Source organism: Halyomorpha halys, unplaced genomic scaffold, assembly GCF_000696795.3.
Source record: "Halyomorpha halys isolate HHAL.00 unplaced genomic scaffold, Hhal_1.1 Scaffold715.1, whole genome shotgun sequence".
In the NCBI taxonomy this organism is placed as follows: Eukaryota; Metazoa; Arthropoda; class Insecta; order Hemiptera; family Pentatomidae; genus Halyomorpha; species Halyomorpha halys.
In genome coordinates, this window is record NW_027107843.1 from 361566 (window position 1) to 385238 (window position 23673).

General features: G+C 29.8%; 1 protein-coding gene across 1 annotated transcript in view; it reads right to left on the reverse strand.

The window, feature by feature from the left end:
• Nucleotides 1-3031: 3031 nt before the first annotated feature.
• Nucleotides 3032-23673, reverse strand: part of LOC106685607 (uncharacterized) — a 214443-nt gene continuing 193801 nt past the window's right edge. Inside the window, exon 9 of the mRNA XM_067046205.1 lies at nucleotides 3032-4754. Within this exon, the coding sequence (XP_066902306.1) occupies nucleotides 4436-4754 (319 nt within the window). The 3' untranslated portion in view covers nucleotides 3032-4435. The remainder of the gene's footprint in view (nucleotides 4755-23673) is intronic.

The window sequence follows — 23673 nt, forward strand, 5'->3', positions numbered from 1 at the left end:
AGCCCTGAAGAAGGCTAGAAACCCTAACGTTGGGACAATTAAATAGGTTACACCAACTTATTTGTGTTTCATTTTGACCGCACCCCCAACCATCATCTCCTCGTACGTCATCCCCGGTCAACTATCTCTCATAATTGTACATAATAATAGTTCATATAATAGTATTTCTGTTTCTTTGTATATCGAAAATTGTACAATACATTATATTATCTTAACTTCTTAAAAAGCTTGTAACGTTCAAAATAAGTTACTTAACGGGTTAACTTAAGTTTCCTCTTCACGTAAAAAACCAGTTTCATTTAAGTCCAATAATAACGCTCAATAGGAGTAAACATTACATTTAGTAATCGACAATTTTATTTAGAATTCTAGTAGATGTATAACTTGCAAGAAATCGAGCCAATATAAGGAACGCTTTTGTGTTTACTTTTATTTTTTTTATTTACATATATTTTTAATTATATTTATTATATAGAATTCTAATTACTATGATAATTTAATTTTATATTATTTTCAATCATATTTCTTTGACATTTTTCCTTCAAAAAGATTCCCGAAAAGTATTGGTAACATTGTCCAGGTGAATCTTTTCGAGACGATATCTTCTAGATACAGCTACTATTACTATCTGGTAAAACTCAATTAAAACCATCAAAATGTATTTTTATAAAAATTGGATCTAGTTTTGAACAACTGTACCATGACCTGCATATTTAATTTTGAAAAATGTTATTAATAAAACTCACGAAATTTTTGAAATGGAAAGTTTAATCCAGGCATAACAATAAAACAAAAAATAGATTTGAAGATGATCAATGCTCCGGTCAAGAAGGAAGGAAAATATTAATACCTATTTATTTATTTTCTGCCGACGTTTCTACCTAAGGTCTTCATCAGGGCTACGATAAAAATATATAAATGCAGAGTTTATGGAAGGAAAAGAGTAATATTAACAATATAAGATAAAAATATAAAGATTGTGATATATAAACAATCAAAAAAATTGAATAAAATAAAAAGGAGGATAATAATAATAATAATAAATAAACAAAAAAAAAAGGAACGAAACTAATAAAGTGATATATACATTAAAATATATATAATTTAAAAGATATATAAAGTAACCATACAAGTTAGTTATTACTACAGATTACATAAAAATGTAATCTAGAAGGAAGAGTGTGGGATAGGTAAAAGGTAGAAATGAAAATAAAATAGTTTAGAACACAGGATTTGGCATTATACAGAGAATGATAAAGATAAATGATAGTATAAACTAATTATAAAATAATCAGACAATAACATAAAAATAATAACATAAGGAGGAGTATCTTGTATCTTTAATATTACACTTTAACTTAGCATTATTTCAAAAAATTATTTAAAATATGCAACTGTTTTAAGATACCTAATAAAATAATATGTAATTATAAACAATAATTAAAATAAGATAGGTCTATAATAAGACTATCCCATTCTTCTATTAGGCAAATATCCATAATATATAATTTCATGGCAATAAACCTCTAATATGAAATAAATTTTAATGATTCGCTAATCGCATGCCACTCTGTTGATAATCATGTTTATGTTGGGTTACTATCACATTATTGGCATGATGTTAGTAGATAATAAGGCAGAATATCCGCTAGCTCAATTGCGGCCAACTGTTATTGGAACTTATCAGCCAGTGACACGCTGCCTATCACGATCTCGAGTTCAAACAGGGTCTCATTATCGTAGATGTTTACAACGTTTCTCTAATCTTCAGCATCAATATCGTAATTTGGTAATTTACGGATAAACTGGTGGGTGAAAATCAAAATCATGAATATATAAAAATATATATTTATTATATATATAATATTGCTGTCAATAGATATGAATGCAATAATGTGAAGAGGTATTGTAACGTAAAAATACTAATTAAAACTTATAAATCATCTATTCTATATATTAATAATTGTATATGATCGTTGTTTTTTCCTTTTTATAATCTCTAATTTTTATAGGACGTTTCGGAGTCCTTTCCGCATCATTAAAACTACATTTTATTTATTTTTTTAGTCTCCTTGTTAATTACATGCATAAGTGCAAATAAATTTAACAGAATAAATTTCTGTGCAAAATTAGGACTAATGATAAATACTTGGGAAAATATAATTGTAGGGATGTAATTGACAAAGAAACTAGAAAGGGTAATGTAATCCTGTAGATGGGAAAAGGGCTCCGAAAAGTCGAAGACAAATTAATAAATTATATATATACAATTGCTGAGTTGTAAAATTTTTTCTTCACCTATAACGGAGGTTAAATGGATAGTAAGGGAGGAAATTTTAGATTGAAAAGAATTTATGTTAAAAATAGTTTCCCTGATTTTTGAAATTGAGCAATGATATTCTCATTCTTTAGACCGTCAAGACGAAGAGGTAGGGGTATGATTAAAGTTATTGTCTATGACTTTAGGATACACTGCGACAGATCTGCATTTTAGAAGCAAGATGCGCTGTTCTTTTTTATCAGTAAGGCGCTTACATGATTGGAGATTACAAAGATGATTCAAGTTCGCTTTGTGGTGAGGGAATTCCGATTTTAGTATAGAGAAGATGTAGTGTAGAATTACCTGGTGAAGACTGTGATGAGGAAGATGGTGGTGTTGGCACAAATTATAACTTAACAAATTAATAAAAAATTAGAAAGAAGAAATAATTTCACAAGTATTGATGTATTAAGAAAATAGTCTTCCAAATTAATAGAAAGAATAGTATTAAATAATTTAATTTTCATATATAGCACAGAATGCTATTCACAATTTATAAGTAAATAAAAAGAGAGACATTTTAAAAAATGCAGACGTTTTGTAAATTAGTAATTGAAGAAGAAAATTAGACCTTTTGAAAAACACTGTAATCGAATTAAAAACATAGGTATTTTGAAAAAAAAAAATTGAAAAAACAATTCAGACATATTGGAAAAAATTGGCAAAATATATATATTAATTGAGAAAATGGTAGGGATTTTAATAAAAGTATAATTATGAAAATAAAGTTTATTATAAACATTTTTAAAATACTTGGTTTGTTTTACACCAAACTGTGGTTATCAGACGTTTTTATAAACTTAATACTAGACAAAAATGAGCTCAGTGGTTGAAGAGTCCAGTTGTAAAAAAATAAATCGATTTATATATAAATAATAATTTATGCTTAGTTTATTAAATTGTCTGTTAAAAGTTATTTGTTTTATGAATAAAAGTTTTCAAAATTGATAAATGCTATAAATAATATCTTATTATTTATAATATATACAAAATTAACAATTCTTATTCCTGAGTAAGTTCCTGTGAAGTTCCAGTTATTTTCCTATTTTCTTGAGGATCTGAGTGAGGACAATTATTTATTTAAATTCACGCGAAAAATGATATAAAATAACGCATGTATTTCGACCTCGGTGATCATTCACATATTCGAAGTCATTACTTGAAAATTATGATTTCTGCGTTAATAACACTGGGACTTTTGCAATAATCTGATCTTTTAGCTTGTGTCATGTCTTAACTGTGAATGCTAATCAGGGCTTCTTTTATCTGATTAAAGTTCCATAAACATTAATAGAGTACGTTAAAGTTAAAGTTCCAGAAAAACATTGAGTTATCGTTCTCTTGCAGCAAATCAGAGATATTTTTTAAAGTGAACATTGATTTAATATTCATTCAGTATTAATGAACTGAGATAGTGATATTCATTTCAGAACCAACTTTATAATTAATAATATTGCATAGTGTAAAATATTACATTATTTTTAAATTCCATATCATATTAAATATTTAATAGATTTTTTACAGCTATATGTTAAAAAAAATATATTTTAATCTTGCTACAGCCTTCTTTCCGCAACGAAATTAATTTTTGCATAAAGTTTGAAACTAATGTTTAAATTTATAAAAATAAATTAGGAAGATGTTTGGAGGTGCGTTTAAGAAGTATAATTCTTCACACTAAGATAAAATACTGCTTTAATATGTACTCTCATTTTGCCTACATTGTATACTTTCATTAAGCCAAACAGCATGTAACCATATTAGACAACAAACTATATCTTTGTAAGTTCTTTTTCTCTAGTTCTGATGAAGGTTTAAAACTTGAGGTGAAATGCCACATGTTATACTAGTGTTATATATATATATATTATCTCACCCCAGAGTAGGAATGTCAGGATTAATTTCTCGAGGCCTCCGCGAAATAAATATTGACTGACCCAGGTGGGAATCGAACCTATAACGTTCGGAACCTATGGCACCAGCGTTTTATCATATCTTCAGTAGTTTGGTTCTTTCTTGACCAACCATCTTATCCTTTATCTTACCTACAGTCTACTATATCTTCATCATTACAAAAATAAATATGATATATCCATAAATTAAAATAACTTAAGACTATATACAGCCGTTGCCCCAGCAGGCACACCAAGGCAACTTTCCTGTTTCCCTCCCGGTCATCGACATCTTCCTCCTGTATGAGGCCCTGCTGCTGAGGCTGTTACTCCGCTCTCTGTCTGGAACTACCGTCGAAGGCCTCCTTCGCTGAGGTTTGGTTGGTGAGTCCTGTTCAGAACTTGATGAAGGTGACTTGGCCCTCCTTGAGTTCAGTCTTCGTGGTCGCTTAGCCTCTGTGTCTGAGTGTGGTCGAAGGCTCTGAGCAGAACCATGGCTGTTGGCAGATATTACAGGCGTACTTTGGCTTCGCTCCTCCATTCTAAAATAAAAAGTATATTGTTAAATATACGTGATTAAGTACTTAAATATATCTATAAACATGTTAAGGGATTAAGTAATTTCAATGAAATGTAGCTTCTTCCCTGTGACTCTTATACAATAAGTGAAGAATACTGAATTTGATTTTGGAATGGATATAATGTGCTTTTGAGAAAAATCCACAACTACAGAAATCATTTTAAATTTATCTATTATCAATACATAGGGCAGTTTCATGTTGTAAATATTCATTTTCTGTATAGAAAAAACGTTGTTAATTATTACACAATAATTCGTTACTCGAGTTCATTATTTTATTATAACAATAAATAACAGATAATAAAATATTTGGTGTGTTATCAAATTGCAGTACAGAAAATTTCTGACAGACGTATTTTCTGTAATATCGGTCCAATTAAAATATACATTATCATATTATAATTATTTTAGTTCCTAAAAACTGAGAATTTTCCCTCAATCTTAATTACTGGCCCAGATGTATTGTTCTGTTCCATACTCACTTTTCTTTTCCTTGCCCTGAGGAAGAGGAGGGAGAGTGTTATCCTACAGATTACCGCTCTATCCTAACCAGAGGAGGAAGGTCAAGTTTTCATTACGTGAGGCCGCCGCGAAATAAAAAACAACGCTCTCAGACCGAAATCGATCCGGCGCCGCTGCAAACTGGCGCCTCAACATACTCGACTACAATAAATTCAGAACCCGGGCTTACTGACGGCTGCTCTGTGTAGAATAAGGAAATAAATATTATGTTTTGCATTTTTTCTGTGATGGAAACCATCAACCTCGCTCGTGGGAAGTGTCTAGGTTATTAATACAATATTACATAATTTTACGGCTCATCTGTAATAATACGATTACAACAAGACCGTTTATGTAAGCTCAAGAATCCAATGAATGAACTTTATCAGTATAATACTTTCACACTCCATTGACAACATACAACATACCAATGATGTAACTTTAACATACTTTGGGTAGTTTTTTAACTGTGTTGTAAATGAACGCCCTAGTTAATTTGTGATAAATAGGAATCTATTAAAATGATTCTATAAAGTCCTTAGGTGTTTCGGCGGATAAAAAAACCTTTTCTAGCCCAACCATAAATGGTAATTCAAATAAAAGAAATGTACAGTCGAATTTTTTAATATAGCATTTTGAATACTTAAAAATAATAAAAAAAAAAAACCTTTGAAAAAGAAAGAAAAAGATTGTATACGTTAAATAAACAGGATCTTAATAATTCTTTTGGCTAATACAAATTAAAATTCAGGTTAAGCAAAATAAAAATAAAACCTGATTAAAAAGAAAAATGAAATTGTTTTTTAAATTAAAAATAAAAAACTATTTATATATATATATGCTTAAAATATAAGCAATATGAAATAATAATGTCTTTACATCACCGTGAGTGATTACTGTCCTCGTGGAGAAAGATTGTAAAACGTCCGTCCCCCGTGACGTGAGGAGCAGAACATTGGGGTTGGCCAGACTGCTAGCAACTAACTCTTAATAGAAAGTTAAAAGCTGAGCCCGCGAATGTACACAATGATGTTATTCTTTATACCTCTAGCAGCATAAATAGCATATTTAATAACATGCTAATATAAAAGGCTTACAACTATAACAGATACATTATGATACATCATAGTTCGGAGTTAATCATAAAAATATGTTGGCCGCAACAGTAGGTGTTAAAGATTTTACACCTTCATCAAGTCCCTTTCATCTGATAATTTATCTGCTTATTAATGACCACTGCACATCGAATATTTCACGCCTGCTACGTTCACATTATATTATTCCTCTAACTCCATAGTTGTAATAATAGTAATTAAATTTAATTAATTTATTTAACCATTATATACTACATACCTTGTGATTCTTCTTGATTTACCATAGCATATTTATTTATTAATGTTTTATCTTTCAAGACCTCTTTAGGTTAGTTTTTTTTTTGTACTGTTATTTTATAATATCTTATATCCAATTTACTTTTAAATGTTTGCTTTTCTTTATTTCGTTTACTTCTTATCATTTCAATATAATATAAATATAAGAAATATTTAATATGTTTTCGTTTTATAATTGATTGTATAATTTTCATCTTATAAATACTGTGATTATTTTTTTTTTAATATTAAATATTGTTTTGTTTACTTTAGAACTTCTTTTGTTTCTTGTCCAATTCATTTATAGGGATATTTTAAGTTTCTATTATTATTCTTCATTTACCTTCCTATGCAATGTTTCACACCAAAGATAATCCTCCCCCTCCCCCCCCAAAAAACCGAGTGTTTTCTGGGCATAGTGCAAGGGCATCCCTATAATACAAGACCAGGGGTAATTAAAAGTCAGTTATTTCACTCCAATGCTTTATTACTTTAGTGTAAATTGTGTATAATTACTAGTCTAAATTGATGAGTCTGCCAAGTATAGGTAGGGGGAATACAAAATGACAGCTGTTTCAAAACAAAAAAAAACACCATCCATTCGGAGCTCTATATCTTTAAAACTACTAACAACACTAGAAAACCTAAGAGATTATTGTCTAAAGTAGAGTAAATTTGTTAAAATATGATCCCTAATAGAGCTATTTACTTTCAATAGTTCCCGAGATATAGCTTTTTAAAAAGCAAAATTTTATAAAAAATGTACTGTAAAATCTATAGTTATTGAATTTATTTTCTATATCTCTGGAATCATTAGACGTATAGATAGATTTATATTAGCACTCAAATTAAAGTTAGTTAAATGTTCTTTAAAGTATTTTCAAACGTTTATCTTCGCAGGAGTAGTATTTTTTATGATATTTGACAAAATTATTTCACAAAATTTTAATTTCTAGTTATTCTAATAAATAAACGCATCCACAATGGCCTTGTTGGCCAGATTTGGCCCAAAACTGATATGCGTCTTTTCATTCCAAACTCTTTACCCATCCTAAGCTATTAGTTCTTAATCACTCGTCCTTAACAATCCCTGATAATCCCCCAAAGCATCTGAAAAGAAGATGGCCACGGGACCTTCTAATTTAAATTAATGCTTGAAGTACCACCAACGGGTATGTCGTTCCTTCCCAAGATTTTCAAGTGTATACGAAACATTCCACATATTTACTTATTGTATTTACTATTTGTACAGTTATAAATTACATTAAATAATTAAATTAAAAAAAGTTATTCTGATAAAATATTTGATTTTGAAAAAAATATATTTTAGGAACCATAAGTTGCACGTCTGTTTGCCAGCACTCAAAAAGAAGTAATTTAACTTATTACAAAGTAGTTCATGACAAGTATCTTCGTAAGGGTAGTAGTCATTTTGATGTTCACATATGAATAAATCTTTTACCCATTTATCTTTTACAAATTTTGTCCGAACTTCTATAAATCAATTTATTTAACCAAATATCATAAAAACTACTACTTCAACGAGCATAAACGTCATAAATTACTTTAGAGTACATTAACTTTAATTTGAGTGCTAAGAGACATCTCCGTCGAATGGTTTTTGAGATATAGATTTCTCAAAATAAATTCACTAACTTCTAATTATACAGTGCATTATTTTATGAAATTTTGCTTTTAAAAAAGCTACATGTCGGAAACTATTCAACGTAAATAGCTCTATTATGGCTCATGTATACTATATACCATGTAAAGTATAACTAATATACTTTATGTTCTTTAAATGACATTCTCTTAGGTTTTCTAGTGTTGTTGGTAATTTTAAAGATATAGAGTCCCGAATGAAAATATTTTTTTAACGTTTTGAAACAACCACCATATTTGATTATCCATACCAATACTCGGCAGACTCCTCAATTTTGACTAATAATTTTACATAGTTTTCATTAATTTAATACAAAAATTGACGTGAAATAACTGACTTTTTTCTTTTCTTGGTCTCTTGTACTAGTACATACTTATTTTTTTTTCATAATAGGGAGGACTATATTGTGATATTACAGGAGTTAAAAAGTACTAAAGTACAAGTTACTATTGTACAAGTCAGTGTAATTGTATTAAGTTTATTCGACAAGACTAATAGTATTAGTTTGTATTTTATTATGAAACAGGGCCCAGGTTGTTGCCCCAACACATGTAATATGTAGCTTGAAATCTTGTATCTTAATTGTTCAAAAGCGCTTTGTTTATTGCTAAAACGATTATTAATGTGTAGCAGTTATGTTTTTGTTGTAAATTAAAATATTTAATAAGAAAGTTAATAATATTGCTGAGATGTCCCTTGATATGCATAGTAGAGGAAGAAAGATAATAGTCAAGTGGGGATGGAATTAAGATCAACTGATTACAACTGGTAAACAGAGTTCAACTTGTGATATCTCTCTTGTACCTTGATCTTTATAATCATGTATATAAATATTCTAACGCATTAATTTCAGTGGTTGGAGTTTCGTCACATTTATTTTGGATTCGGATAATGGATTATCGAAACCCCCTAAAAAAATCGCAACCATGAATTTTATCCGTATAGGAACACAAAGGAATTTTTACAGACTTTAATTGGGTGTTAAAAAAAATTCATTTCTTCTTTATCAGGACCTCATAGGCTCTACAGCCCAATTTTGGGCTGAGCAGGAATGGAATCAATCAATGTAGAGATGATTTTACAAGATCTTGTAGTGATCCTGCATTACTGCCAGTGAATGTGTTGAATCATTGGTTATGCTCGACCACATCAAGCATAATGTTTTTCTGATTACCTCAACACATTAGGTATCCGCAACTTAGAGTACCAAAAAGAAATCTGGACCTCCTTTAAGTTAAACTGGTGTGTGGTAAACGTAAAAGAAAATATTGGTTGTGGTTTAATAATTCACATGTCCTACTTAAAAATTTTACCGATTGTCGTAGTTGGATGACGACTCACAAGATTGGATTAAAATCCCCACCTCCCTTTTTTTCCCCCAGAATAACGGTTATGCAGAGAGGTAATTTTTTCAAAATCATACTCAATCTCCAGATTTTCCCTCAATTAAGAGCACCCACTGTATGAGGCTGGAGGATTCTAGAACCCATAGGGTTGACTCACGGCTATAGTGTAACAGAAAATAAGTATCTGCCACAGCCGTATTCAAACCCAAAACGACATTGTAAGCCTATAAAATTTAAATGTAGTTCAGAAAGAAAAAAAAATCTCTTTTTTAATTTCCTTAAATCAACTTCCTATTTTAATTAGTCATGTGGTCAATTTTAATATTATGTTCATTTTGAATATATCTGTTTCATATAGAATCAGTACTTCGAAGTACTAAGTACTGAACGATGACCCTTCCCGGTTTTTAGCGGTAGAGATTTTCATATCAAATACTACAGTATAATATTTAATATTATAATGTCAAAAAAATCAATCTTTAATGTGCCAAAGAATACTAATGAAATATATTGACAAAATTTTTCATAAAATAACTATTCCAGGTATGTGCAGGGTGGCGAATTCTTGTAACTAACACGTTTGAAAGCTGACGAATGGAATTTAATTTAGATTAAAAAAACAAAACAGCTATGTTGGACATTTTAGGAATTTAAAAAAACAACACATTTTTCATCATCATTGTTATCGAATTCTTGAATATTTTTTGAACCGATCGATATATAATTGGTGATATTTCATAATCATATTCATCACCAGGAAAATTATATATAACATTTTATGATTAATATTTAATAGGAACTGAAATTAGTTAATTATTCAGGATATTGGCTTATGATAACGTGTACACGCAACACATTATCCTATTTTCCCCAGATTAATTGTTTTTCTAATGAATTGGAATGTATTCCTGGTTTTTATTTAAATGTGATTTCTCAGAAAAAATACCAACTGCTAATCACAATGTTTTTCCCCAGATTAAAAAAATAGATACTTTGAATTTAGTTGAATATATTTTAGTTGATAAGAAGAGGTTAAGGAAAACGTATACGTTTTTCCCGGGGATATTTATCCACAATCCAACTCTCTATTTCCTCTTAGGCTTAAATTTTGTTCTTGTAGCGTCCGTAAGAGTTCTAGAGTTTGCAATAATTTGAAGAAAAATGTCTGTTGTTTGAAACTCTAGAAATACCATCTAAAAATACGCGCGACGTTTGTGCAACTTTGACACCATATAAACTTTGGCACTAGCAAGGATACTTTTTAGAAAGCTTGGAGGGGCCACCAGAACACTCGAGAGAAATTCCCCCCAAAAAACTAGTATTTTTAGGGTGTTAAACAACAGAAATATTTCTTAAAATTATTGCAAACTCTAAAACTCTTAGAATGGCCAACAGAACTCTCGAGAGAAATCCCCCCCAAAAAATAAATATTCCAGAAATTTTAGATCGAATCTTTTTTTACTGGAAGGTAAAACCGAAACATTTGCAACTTTGACACCATATAACTTGCACCTCTAGAGTTCTAAAAATTAACCTTAATAATCAAAGTGTTTAAGTTTATAGCAGTTATAGGGTGTTAAAGATGCACGAAAGTCTTGCGTATTTTAGATGGTATTTTTAAGGTGTTAAACAACAGAAATGTTCCTTCAAATTATTGCAAACACTAAATCTCTTAGAGGGGACCACCAGAACTCGAATAATTTTCATTTTTCACCACCTCTCAGTATGAAAATTTTCGATCAAAACTTTTGGAAAAATGTTTTTTGGAGTTCTGTTGGGGCCCTCAAGAGTTCTAAAAATTAGCCTTAATAATCAAAGTGCTAAATTTTATAGCAAAAGAGCTATAGAGTGCCCAAATGAATCGGTTGGGCAGCCCTGATGAAGCCCTGCAAAGTGGGGCAAACGTTGGAAAATAAATAGTTGTAAACTATTTTTGTTACACTTTTGACCGCAACCCTGACCATCTTCTTATATACCAATTTTTACGGTCAACTATATATACATATATACAATATGAGTATTTTTAGATGGCATTTTTCGTGTCTTAAACACGAGAAATGTTTCTTATAATTATTGAGAACTCTAAAACTCTTAGGGGAGCTACCAGAATTCTCAGAGTTTTTAATTTTCACGACTTCTCAGGACGAAAATTTAACACAACTTTTTTTATTTAACATGTTAAACTAAAGATTACAAATACCCCTACTGTATCACTGGTCTAGATCTCTTTCACGGACATCTTCCTCAGGATGGTTCAACATCAGGCAGGCTAAATTTAGGCACATTAAATCCAGAAAAGTTGGTATAAGCTATTATTTTGTTTTTTTATTATTAATTTTTATTTTTAACGTCAAATTATTATACATTATGATAATCAGACCAATTTAGACTTATGGAATTGAGCTCTGAGGCTCTACCAAACCATCAAATTCCTCCCGCATCCAATCCGTACAATCCAAAATCCGTGATGCTCCTTATTACGTTACAAATAAATTATCCACAAAGAACTTAACATCCCATTGGTTCTTAATCTCTCATCCTTAACAATTCCTGATTATCCTCCGAGGCGTCTGAAAAGAAGATGGCCACGAGACCTTCTAATTTAAATTAATGCTTGAAGTACCACCAATGGGTGGTTCCTTCCCAAGATTATCAAGTGGAACTGAAACATTCCACATATTTACTTTACTTAATGTATTTATTATTTTGTACAGTTGTAAATTACAGTAAATAAATAGTTTAATAAATAAAAAAGTTTTAACGTCTGATACAAACCCAGCGCAATTGATTCTTCACCATGCTATTTTTATCAGGAACATTTTGTTGAACCATTTACTGATTACCAATTTACATATTGACAGTTGTAAATAAAGATAAAGTGAATATATATAAGGTTAAATTAGTTTATTGGCGTATCTCAACAAAGACATGAAGATAAAGCGTGCACACAATTGTTACACCCTCCCACATAGACTAAGAGAGTTACTATTAGTAAAGCTTCCATTAGCACTATCTGAGAATCGACAACCCTCACACTGGACAATGTAATGATCGATATATCTCATTTCTCCCCTCTCCAGCTTATGTTGATTTTTGCTCAGTCACTAACCCTCCCCATAGTAAAAAAAACCTATTACCTATGTGCCTGAGTGTTTGTATATTTCAACTATCTCCATTGAACCAAAATGGATACTTGTCATCTTGACGGCACCATATAATGCTTACGATCGATACTTTCCTAGAAGAGATCAAATGAGTGAATATCACGTTTCAGTCATTAAGATTTTCACAATTAATATGATTTTAAGCTTTTGATGAAATCTGCAGGAATAACACTCTTTTTTGCAATTAAAACTATTTTGCCGAAAGATAAACCAATTACCCACTGTCCATTACATGAAATAGAATGATACGGATTATGTAATCTTTACGATTAATTTAATTAATCAGTTTGTAATATCTCGGTGGTTTTATTTTTATTACTATTATGACGTTATTTCATACATGAAATATATATTTAGATTTTAAATCATCGTATTCCCAATTATCAGTGGGATTTTTTAACTTCAGGTTCGTGTTGTTTATATTTTAAATATTATCATATACAGAACAGAAAATTCGTTTCAATAATTAATGTGGTTTTGTATAACCTACAAATTTATAAATATATAGGTTAATATGGTTAATTATTAATATGATTAAAGTATTAAATATCTTTTATTTTAATCCTATATTTATTTTTTCAATGTTAATATTTTCATATACTTATATATGGAAGATGCAGTAAGAGGAAGTATTGCAATCGTGAAAAATATAGAATTAGAATTTTCGACAGAAATACACTTTTTGAAGATATAAGTTCAAATAGACAAGTCTTGCATAATGGTCTGTGTGCATGTCTGTCTTGCTTAGAAACAAAAAATCCTACGTTATTGAAATTTCTAATTTTGGGCAAGTTTACAGCACAAGTTTCTTTAAAATCGACCGTCCGAAGGTGCCACTTAATATAATAGATTTTTCACATTTTTTCAATTTTCTCGAAAACGGTTTTGAATAACAATTTTGGTTAAACTCTAAATTTCTATGTACAAATAAATGATTTTTAATGTCATCTAGGTTTTATTCTCATTGAAATTTTTCGACACGGCTCAAATGACGAGTTTTCAAAATAGATTCTTCTAAGGTACTTTAAGTTTTGTTTATTTAAGATAATGAACCCTCTCACATTTTTATTAGTAATTAAAAAAGGATAAATTTAAATAATGCAATGATTTGATAGTTTAATTCAGAAGTTAATAGGAAAAATATACGTTTCAGGTTAAAAACACATTTCTGGAAATAAGAGTAGTAATATAAATGTATTATATACCGTTGGAAAGCATAAGATCTTGGATAAATTAATGTGTATCGTACAAGCTAATGATTCAAACATGAGTTTGATTGTGCGAATGGATTTATCGTCAGTCTGATAAATGTTTTCGTGAACATCATTATTAAATAGTTATAATTATAAAATTAATAATTTTTTTAATTTCACTTAACCTATGTACGAACTTTTCCATTGACAGGATTCATAAAATCATTATTAGTATTTGCAATATTTATTCTATAAAAATTTAGAATTCAATAAATGTTCAGGAGCAAATTTTAAATTTTGGTAAACTGTTATATTTTTATATTTCTGCCAAAGAAAAATATTAAAGAAAGAATAATAATATTAAAAGTAATTTTTTGAATACTGTTAAAAATGGAGTTATTGGACTTCTACATTAATACCTTTTCAATTTGTGTTGTACTTATCCGATTGTACTGAAGCAAGAGATAGTAGTGGTGAATTCATAAACTACTAATTTTTAGTTAATTTTGTATGAAATGTTGCTTTTAAAAAAACTTTGTCTTGGGGGCTATTGGACGTAATCAGCTCTCTTAGGGTTCATAATTTAGTAAATTTACTCTACTTTAAATTATGTTCTCTTAGTTTTTTTAGTGTTATCGGTAGTTTTAAAGACATAGAGCTCCAAATGATACATTATGTTTTTAGCGTTGTGAAACAGCCGCCATATCTGATTCCGCCAACTATAGTTAACAGGCTCATCGATTTTGAAATCATACATAGTTTCAATTAAAGTAATAAAAAATTGGGGTGAAATAACTGCCTTTTTTCTCCTCTTGGCCCTTTGGACTATTTTCTTGAATAGTGGCACATCTTTGAAAAATAGTTTCTATTTATTTTTTCAAAGAAAAGGAGGGAAAAAACTTTATTAAAAAAAAAAAAGTCGTGCTGCCCAACTTTATTGGGTTGGCAGAAGAGGAGACTTTAAGATAGTTAGATCGATAAATATTTAAAAAGCGCCTGAAAATGAGAAATGACATGAAATTCTCCACTCCGCCATGGTACTTATCTGACTTTTTAAACAGACAAGTATAGCGAGTAGGTTCGTCATTATGCGACAAGTCGCAGTTCCATAAGAGAATATCATAACACAAAAAAAAAAGGCAATTTCTAGATTCGCCGGACCCACCCAGCTAAGACCCCGGGACGCGACAATCCTATATCACTTTTGAAATATTAGCTTAAAACGGGAAGAGCATACTTTAAGATGGTTAAATCGAGCAATATTTAAAAAGCGCAACCACACAGCATACTTATTTTAATCTAATCAGACAATATTTTTGATCTTACAATAAATACGCCTGACGAGTAAACAAATAATAATAAAATATTATTTTTTTTCTGTATTCTATTTTTTTTTTCGTTTCATTTCTTTGGTTTTATTTTTTCCCTTCTTTCTATACTTTTAATTTTTTATTTGTTAGTCCCACCTTTTTCTCTCTCTCTCTCTTTCTTCCTTTTCTATACTTTCCCCCTCCCCTTTTTTTTTCCTATTTTTCTTTCAACCCAATGTGCCTTTGAAAGAATAATAAATAAAAATAGTGATAGAGATACAAATATACAAAATCAACAAATTATTTGAACATTAATACACATTAAATATTAAAAATATAAACAAAAATAATAAAGTAACAAGAAAAAATAGAAAAAATAATATTAAAAGTAATTTTCTCTTGAATTTGTGTTGTATTTATCCTATTTCTCAGGAGCAGGAGATAAATTAGACTTTGGATTACGGCGATATGGCATGATCCTTAAATGGCCTTAAATATAAATATTATATTTTGGTTCATAACCCAATTGTATAAGCTCAATACGTTAACAAGTTAATAGGCTCTCTAGACCTTATGAGTTACTTTTAAAATATTAATAATAGTGAATAGATTCACTATTAATAATATTGTTTATTAATATTTTCTCCTCTCTGCCAATTAAGATCGCACTGAGGTCCGAACGCTGTTTGTTTACCCGTTATAATTTAATGAGTTTGTTAGTACAAAATTTATATTGTAACACACAAAGCAAATATATTATACATGAGAAGATAGTTAGGGTGCGGTCAGAGAATAAGACAAATAAGTTGAAAAACTTATTTATTAGTGCCAACATTTCATCCATAATTTCTATCTTCATCAGGGCTTGTTGCGAAGACGACAGACGAGCATATAAAGGTGTATTACTATGGATATACTTATTTCTGGGTATAAGGAGAATAATGTAAAAAAAAAAGATTTTTTCATCTAAAGTTCTAGATTTAATTAAAAAAATATTGTATTTTATCCTCTGATAGTAATAATATACAATATATAATAATAAGTAAAGCAAAGGTTCATGGCATAACCGTGATGGTTATAACTTTATTTTCTTGTCTGCCGTCTTCGCAGAGAGTCCTGATAGAGGCTAGAAAGTCCGGCTGAAATTTTGGCACTAATAAATATGATTTCTTATTTGTATTATACTCAGACCGCACCCAAAACTATCTTCTCCTCATAGATATTATCCAACTATATAGATAACTATCAACGATCTTTCATCATTACAAATATTTTATAAAAGAATTAATGTTTCAAGTATGAATTCAAGAGTTTTTCATTGCAAAATAATTCGTATAATGAAGAAATTCCCATTGCGTTGGAAATCATACTTGTGATGCAACGGATTGGAAAACAAAGAAAAGTGTTTTCGAATCGAAATTCCATTCATATCATAGTTATCGTTCCCCCCTCGGAGGGGACGGGCCTCAGTGCGATCTTAATTGGCAGAGAGGAGAAAATAAAATATTTTAAAAATTAAATTTGGAAATTTAGAAAAAAAATGGATTTTTTTTTTACATTTTCCTTCTTATAAAGAGTAATAAGTAGAGCCATAATAATCACGACTTGTCTGTATTACAGAGTTAACTGATAAACTTAAAAAAATGATGTAATTTGAACTGAAAATTTAAGTTCTATCTTATCTACCATTTGATCTGTGCCCTTGAGGTATTTTAAAAAACAAATTAAACCAAACTGAAAAAGAGGAAAAATGTCCATTCTTGAACTTGTAAGATCACACCCCAAAAGATTCTTCGATGGAGGGATAAAAACATTGTAGAGCGTTGGGAGAAACGTAGTGAAGGTAATGAAAATTAATCGGAATAAAAATAATGTCTTTGTTTGCATTACGAGTATAATCCAGAAAATGAAATTTTATAAGTTGCAATGCAATACAACTAAAGAAAGGCGCTAAAGAATTAGATCTCGAAATATATATTAAAATAGTAAAATATGTGAACAAATTTATTTATTTGGAGTCGACAATAAAAACAAACTTCAAGATGAAATATATTTTCGTTGAGGTAAAAGGTGGGGAACCTTTCTTATTTCTCAGTTGTGAAAATTCTGGAAATAAGACTAACAAAACTATTTAAGAATAATTTGGGTCTTCAATCTTCAAAAACTTAAAAGTTATGACGTAAATAATATTAATTCTTAGTGGGCCCATGTTTGGCCGTTCACTTTAAAACGGCTTAAATATATTTTATCTGCCTTTTTGACATGACCTTTCTTAACTTACCTTTAAAATATTTTGCTCGATGTACGACGATCAAGATGATCAAAACACCAAAAATAATTAAAGGGGATATTCCCTACTGTCTTGTCCACAATGTTCCATGATTGGTAGTCATTCTATTTGATCACAAAAATATTTAGTAACAGAGCAGTTTTTGAACAAAATACCTATGTAAGAGCTACGTTTTAGTCAGTTGCTAAAACTAGGACGCGGTTGAATAATGTAAACAACGCCTTTAGGTATCCTAAGATAACATGTAAGGGCCAAGTGCGGTATTTGGAAACAAATTTTCAATTGTTTTCTTTCAAAACTTTTCCTATCATTGATTGAGTTAAATAAATAATACTATGTCAATTCTCTTAAATAATTGGCAGTAAGTGGCTTTATCTCTTGTAAGAGAGATAAGGGAAAGAATGCTTGCTTTTATTTACTCCCTGTCTCTGGAGTAAATAGAAACAATGATTTCTTTGCGAGCTTGGTGACGGAAAAATCAGGGCCGACAAGCTCATCTGTAGAGGTCTATACAGATTTTTCTGTTTAAATGCTGCTTTGGTTATGGCTTGAAGGCAATAAATAATAAACTCTTATACTCCAACAAAAATTGAATCTAAAATAGAGGTATTTAATCAGAACCCTTTAAATCCATATTGCTTTCCGAATTTCTGAAATAATATTCACATTGCAGAAGACAAATCGAAGGAATCTAGATATATTCTGATATTAGTTGAACATTTTTTTTTTACAATCACCATTTGGGATTCCTAACATCTCACTCCATTTTCCAGTACTGTCATCGTGTGGTAGACGTTGTCTCGTCTTCTTTGGAGCGCGAATTGTAATGCACGGGAGTTAAACCCTTTAATTGTATCCCGAAGTCTTCAATCCCATATCACAAGCCTTAGAGAATGGTGTCGAAATAGGAGAATTAAAATAAATCCCATCAAATCACCTTTATCGTAAACATACTGGCTGCCCTATAGTCCTTTAATAATATTGCTCTTACTCCTTAATTTCTATCGAACAGATCTACTAACTTGGAATGCATCTGGACGAACGACTAACCTGGAACCCTCACACAAGACTGAAAAGACAGGAAACTGCACGTAAATTCCGACTATTACATTTACTAGACATACGGTCTAAACTTCCATTCCAATACAAACATGACTATAATAAGGCCTGTCTGGTCATATGAAGTTCAGCTTTAGGGATCCACTACACTTTCGAATTCCTCTCGTATCAAATCCTTACAATCCAAATTCCTTCGTAAAATTCTCGATTTGAAATAAGTAAAACCACCCATAAAGACCTTAATGTTCCACATGTAACCGATCTGGCACGAACCGGATATCAGTCCTTCCATTATAAACTCCCTAACCACCCAAACCCACTAGTTCCTAATCTTGCTTCCTCTTCCATTCCTGATAATCCTTCGAGGCGTCTGAAGAGGAGATGGCATCGAGACCTTCTAATGTAAAGTGTTATTAGAGTGCTACCAATAAGTAGTTTCTCGAAAAGCCTGTATCATACTCTAGCATCGAATTTGCCAAATCTATTTTTAAGCAAAATATAGTTGTAAATGTCAGTAATAATAATGATAGTAATTTATTTATTTGTTTATGGGGTAACCCCCGTACAAATAGAGTTAGCCTGTGAAATACATGAAATAGATCAATAATAATTAATTGTAGTAATTTTACAAAAATGATAAGTTAAAGATCGTTTATATAAACTAATAACAAACAATATACCCAAGCTGGGCTATCAACATTCGTTATATTAAAATAAAAACATCACTTCATATTTAATAATATTAAAAAAAAAAAAAAATAAAAAAATAAAACAAAACAAAAACTGCACCTCCTATTGGGACGATAGGTGTCCAGCTCTAAGCAAAAGGTTTTAGGTTATATATATACAAAAACAGTTTAAATTCCAATCCTGAGTGCACATATAGAAATTCATACAACTGGTTTCGGCTAATATCGCTTAGCTTCGGCATGTATCGGAATTCAGTTCTCATGGTACGCGTAGCAATTTGTCTAAAAATGGAAACAATTCTCCAGGGCCGTTCCATCACAAGCTGGACAAAGCTTCTGTGGACCGATACAATGGTTACATGCATAAAGGGTTACTTTTCAAGCCATTTTAAAGTTAGATGGTTTCAGGCCTAACATCGTCTATTTCTTGTCTTGTGCTTTGCTATATAAGTTCATTTAATTATAGAAAATGAACGTTAGTAAATGAATACATTTATACAATTAATCAGATAATTGAAAAAAGAATACAATTATAACATACTAGCTGTGCCCCACGGTAAATGTAGGATTATGTATAAATAGTGAGTCAATGACCAAGTGCATTTAATTAAATGAAAAAAAAGAAACGAAATTTATTTATAAAAGTAACAGTTAAATAAAAAGATATTTAAAATTTAATGTAAGCTAAATGAACAGTTATTTGAATAATTAATTTAGGGGGTCCCTGCTATTTTATCTAAGTGATAAAGTGTTTTCAGCTCTTTCGGTAGCTCTTATTATTTCCGTATTCTTTAAGCTGTTTTGGTAACTTGGTATCATTTGGAATAACTATGTCAATTAATGTGTCTATTTTTCATTTTTTTGTGTATGACTAAGATATTTGAGTGTTTATGCATTATATCAGACCGCTCATGCAAGTGATGTACCTACATATTCCCAAATATTGTCGTTATTAAAATTAAAAAAGTAAATTATTAAATATGAATTTCGGATTGTAATTATTTAAAATCAAACTGAGGAACATAAATTGAATATTATGTCCTCTATGCTGTTCCGTAGTGTTCACATTTCTACGTTCTCCGGGAGTTAGGCGTCGTTTCTTATCTCTCATATGGGTGACATTATTCTTCCCAATACGATATCAAACAGTATTTCTGAGAAAATAGAAATAAATATCTTTTTTCAAGGGAATCATTTACCATTAATTAACGTTTGGGATCATTGTGCAAGTGGATGTTGTTGAAAATGTCAAACATTTTATCAAAACCGTTGAAACGACATTTTTATTCTGACCTCTGATCCCTAAAATCCATTGTGTCATGAGCAAATATCCAAATAATCAAATTTTTTTTTATTGTTGTTACCACACATCCTCTCTCGTTTATATCCTCAGGGAAAAGTCCAACGCTGATAAATAATCATTCCTAAATTACTCATCCCTATTTTCATTCTATTGCATGTTGTTAACTTTTAATCTATATATAGCCAAGCTAGTTCGGTGAAGCCAACCATCGAAGAAGAGAAACCAATTATTAAAATTTCAATAATATTTTCTAACCCTCTCTTATTCAAATAAGAGATCATAATGAAGCCTTATAGTATTAGTTCATAAATACAAAGTACAGTACAAGCACAAATACTTTTTGTATTATGATCGGGACTGTTAATGATATTAGAACAGTAAGAAGTGCAGAAGATAATGTGTTTGTACCAATTACAAACTAAAAGACTTTTCATAATAATATATATTAATATTTGACCGTTTTATTTCTAATTCTTAAGAAGATGATCAAGGGTGCGGTCAAAAGAAAACAAAAATAGTTGATAACTATTTATATTCCGACGTTTCGCCCCACTTTATAGATAAGCGGGACTGTTAATGATATTAGAGGAGTAAGAAGTGCAGAAAATAATGTGTTTGTACCAATTACAAACTAAAAGACTTTTCATAATAATATATATTAATATTTGACCGTTTTATTTCTAATTCTTAAGAAGATGATCAAGGGTGCGGTCAAAAGAGAACAAAAATAGTTGATAACTATTTATATTCCGACGTTTCGCCCCACTTTATAGAGCTTCATCAAGGCTAAAAAGATACAAAACCAACTCAAAATAGTAAGATTATAAGATACAAAAGGTAAATTAAGATAGGATTAAAATTAAGTGAAAAGAAAATTATATACAAATGAGATAAATATGATAAATAGTTATAACAATATGATGAAAAATGAAAAATGAAAAATAATACAAGAAAGAGATATAAAAATATGATAATGATTTAAGTAAAATCACTATTACATTTTTTTTTCAAAAATAAAATTTCTTTTTCTATCTACAAATTAAAATAAATTCATACTGTAAATATGAACACTTTATGTTCTTTCTTTTCCAAAATATCAACCTTTTTTTTTTAATGATACAACACAAGAAGTTACATTAATTTATAATAAAACTGTTTTCACTAATATATTCTAAATGTTAATCGCAGATTTTTCTACATTAATTCGGCTAAAAGACATAGTTTCTACAAATGACAATATATTGACTCACACTACTCTGACTGTCTGGACAATCCTTAAATATTTCTGAAAGGTTAAAAAACATCTTTCGACTGAATTCGTTAATAACTTTAGTATAATTCGGAACTGGAAGGAAAGTTGGAACCGCGTGATAAATCCCTCAAAGAAGACTATGAAGACTAAACGACTTAGATTCTCATTTGCCATTTAAAGTAGTAGCTGATAGAATAGCCTTTTTAAGCCTACACGATATAAAAGAAAATAAAGAGAATTCTGCTTTGTTTTTTTTTTGTTTTTTTTTTAGTTATGCTATTATTAATAAATATTCATTTAAAATTTTGTTTTTTAATTGTAAAATGAAAATTGAGTGATTCAGTACGGGTTCCCTTCTATTTTGTGATTCATATACATAGGCTTCTAATCCAGACTTTGCATCCGGAAACTAAATTAAATAGTAAATGTATAATTTCTCGAGGAACGTTTATTTAATAATCTGAGAATAATTATTAGTGATTATTAAACATTATATTCTTTTTTCTTACGGCTATTTATTGGATGACTAGAAGTACCAACGTGTATCCAATGCCGAGCTATCAGAACAGTGAAACAAGTGGTATTAGAGTGCACCCTCTTCTCTGCTCCAAAACAAAATTTAATGATAGAAACAGAAATAGAAGAAATCTTCCAGGACAATAAAGAAGTAGAAAAATTATGACTGTTCTAAAAAAGACTGCAGTGGTTGGAATTTGATCGACCAACGTTTCATATTCATATTCTTAAAAAAAATACTTTCAAATAGCTGAAATAAATTATACAAGTCTAAATTTAATTAAATAATATTATATTTCTTTTTTTTTTTTAAAAAGCACTCAAAGAAATAATTCTTCTGTCAGGATCAAGCCGGTTTAACATAAAAAAAGAAGAGGTTAGCTATATGTAAATATGCATAAGAAGGCTCTTACTGATATAGTATTGATAAGAGAAATAAATATTGATTCAATAATTTTTTTTGCGATGATGAATGTACGTACTCTTATCCGGCAGATTAACTTGAGTACTAAGAATGATAATTTATGGAATCATTCACGCAATGCATTTGTCCGTCATGTAATCATACCAATACCTATGTGTATAATTATTGTAGAATATGAGACAAATACTGAACTTTAATTATTTAGATATAATTTTTTCAATTTCTTGAGACTGGTATTTATTTACACCAAACTCTGTGTGATGAACAATGATAGTGATAGTGTAGATTAATCGAAAATTAAAAGTTTTGAAAAAATAAGGTGTTTTTGAATTATAATTAATGACATGGGCAGAATAGCCTGCAAAACATTTTTAAATTTTAATGTGAGGTGAAAATTTATATTTGAAGATTATCCTTAAGGATGGCCGATTTGGCAGAAACGTTGGACTATTGATATAATTAAGAGTTTTAAGACTAAACAAGGATACCATTTGATTTGTTTAATAAATATTTAATTATTTAAACAAATGTATTTTTTAAACATCAGTGTATTTTTATAAACATCAGTGTGATAAACATTATGTGAAATTATAAATCTTGAAGAAAAAATAAATATGAAAAAGAAACGGAACTTAGCTATGGCAATACAGGAAGTGAAATAGAGATTTATAAGGACGGAGTTATTCGATGATTGACTGTGTACAATTAGTAAAGAGAACTAAAATCAAGTAACAGAATAAGATAATACGAAACAAAAGTAAACTGTAATGTGGTTATAAATAATGTATGACACGGGAAAAT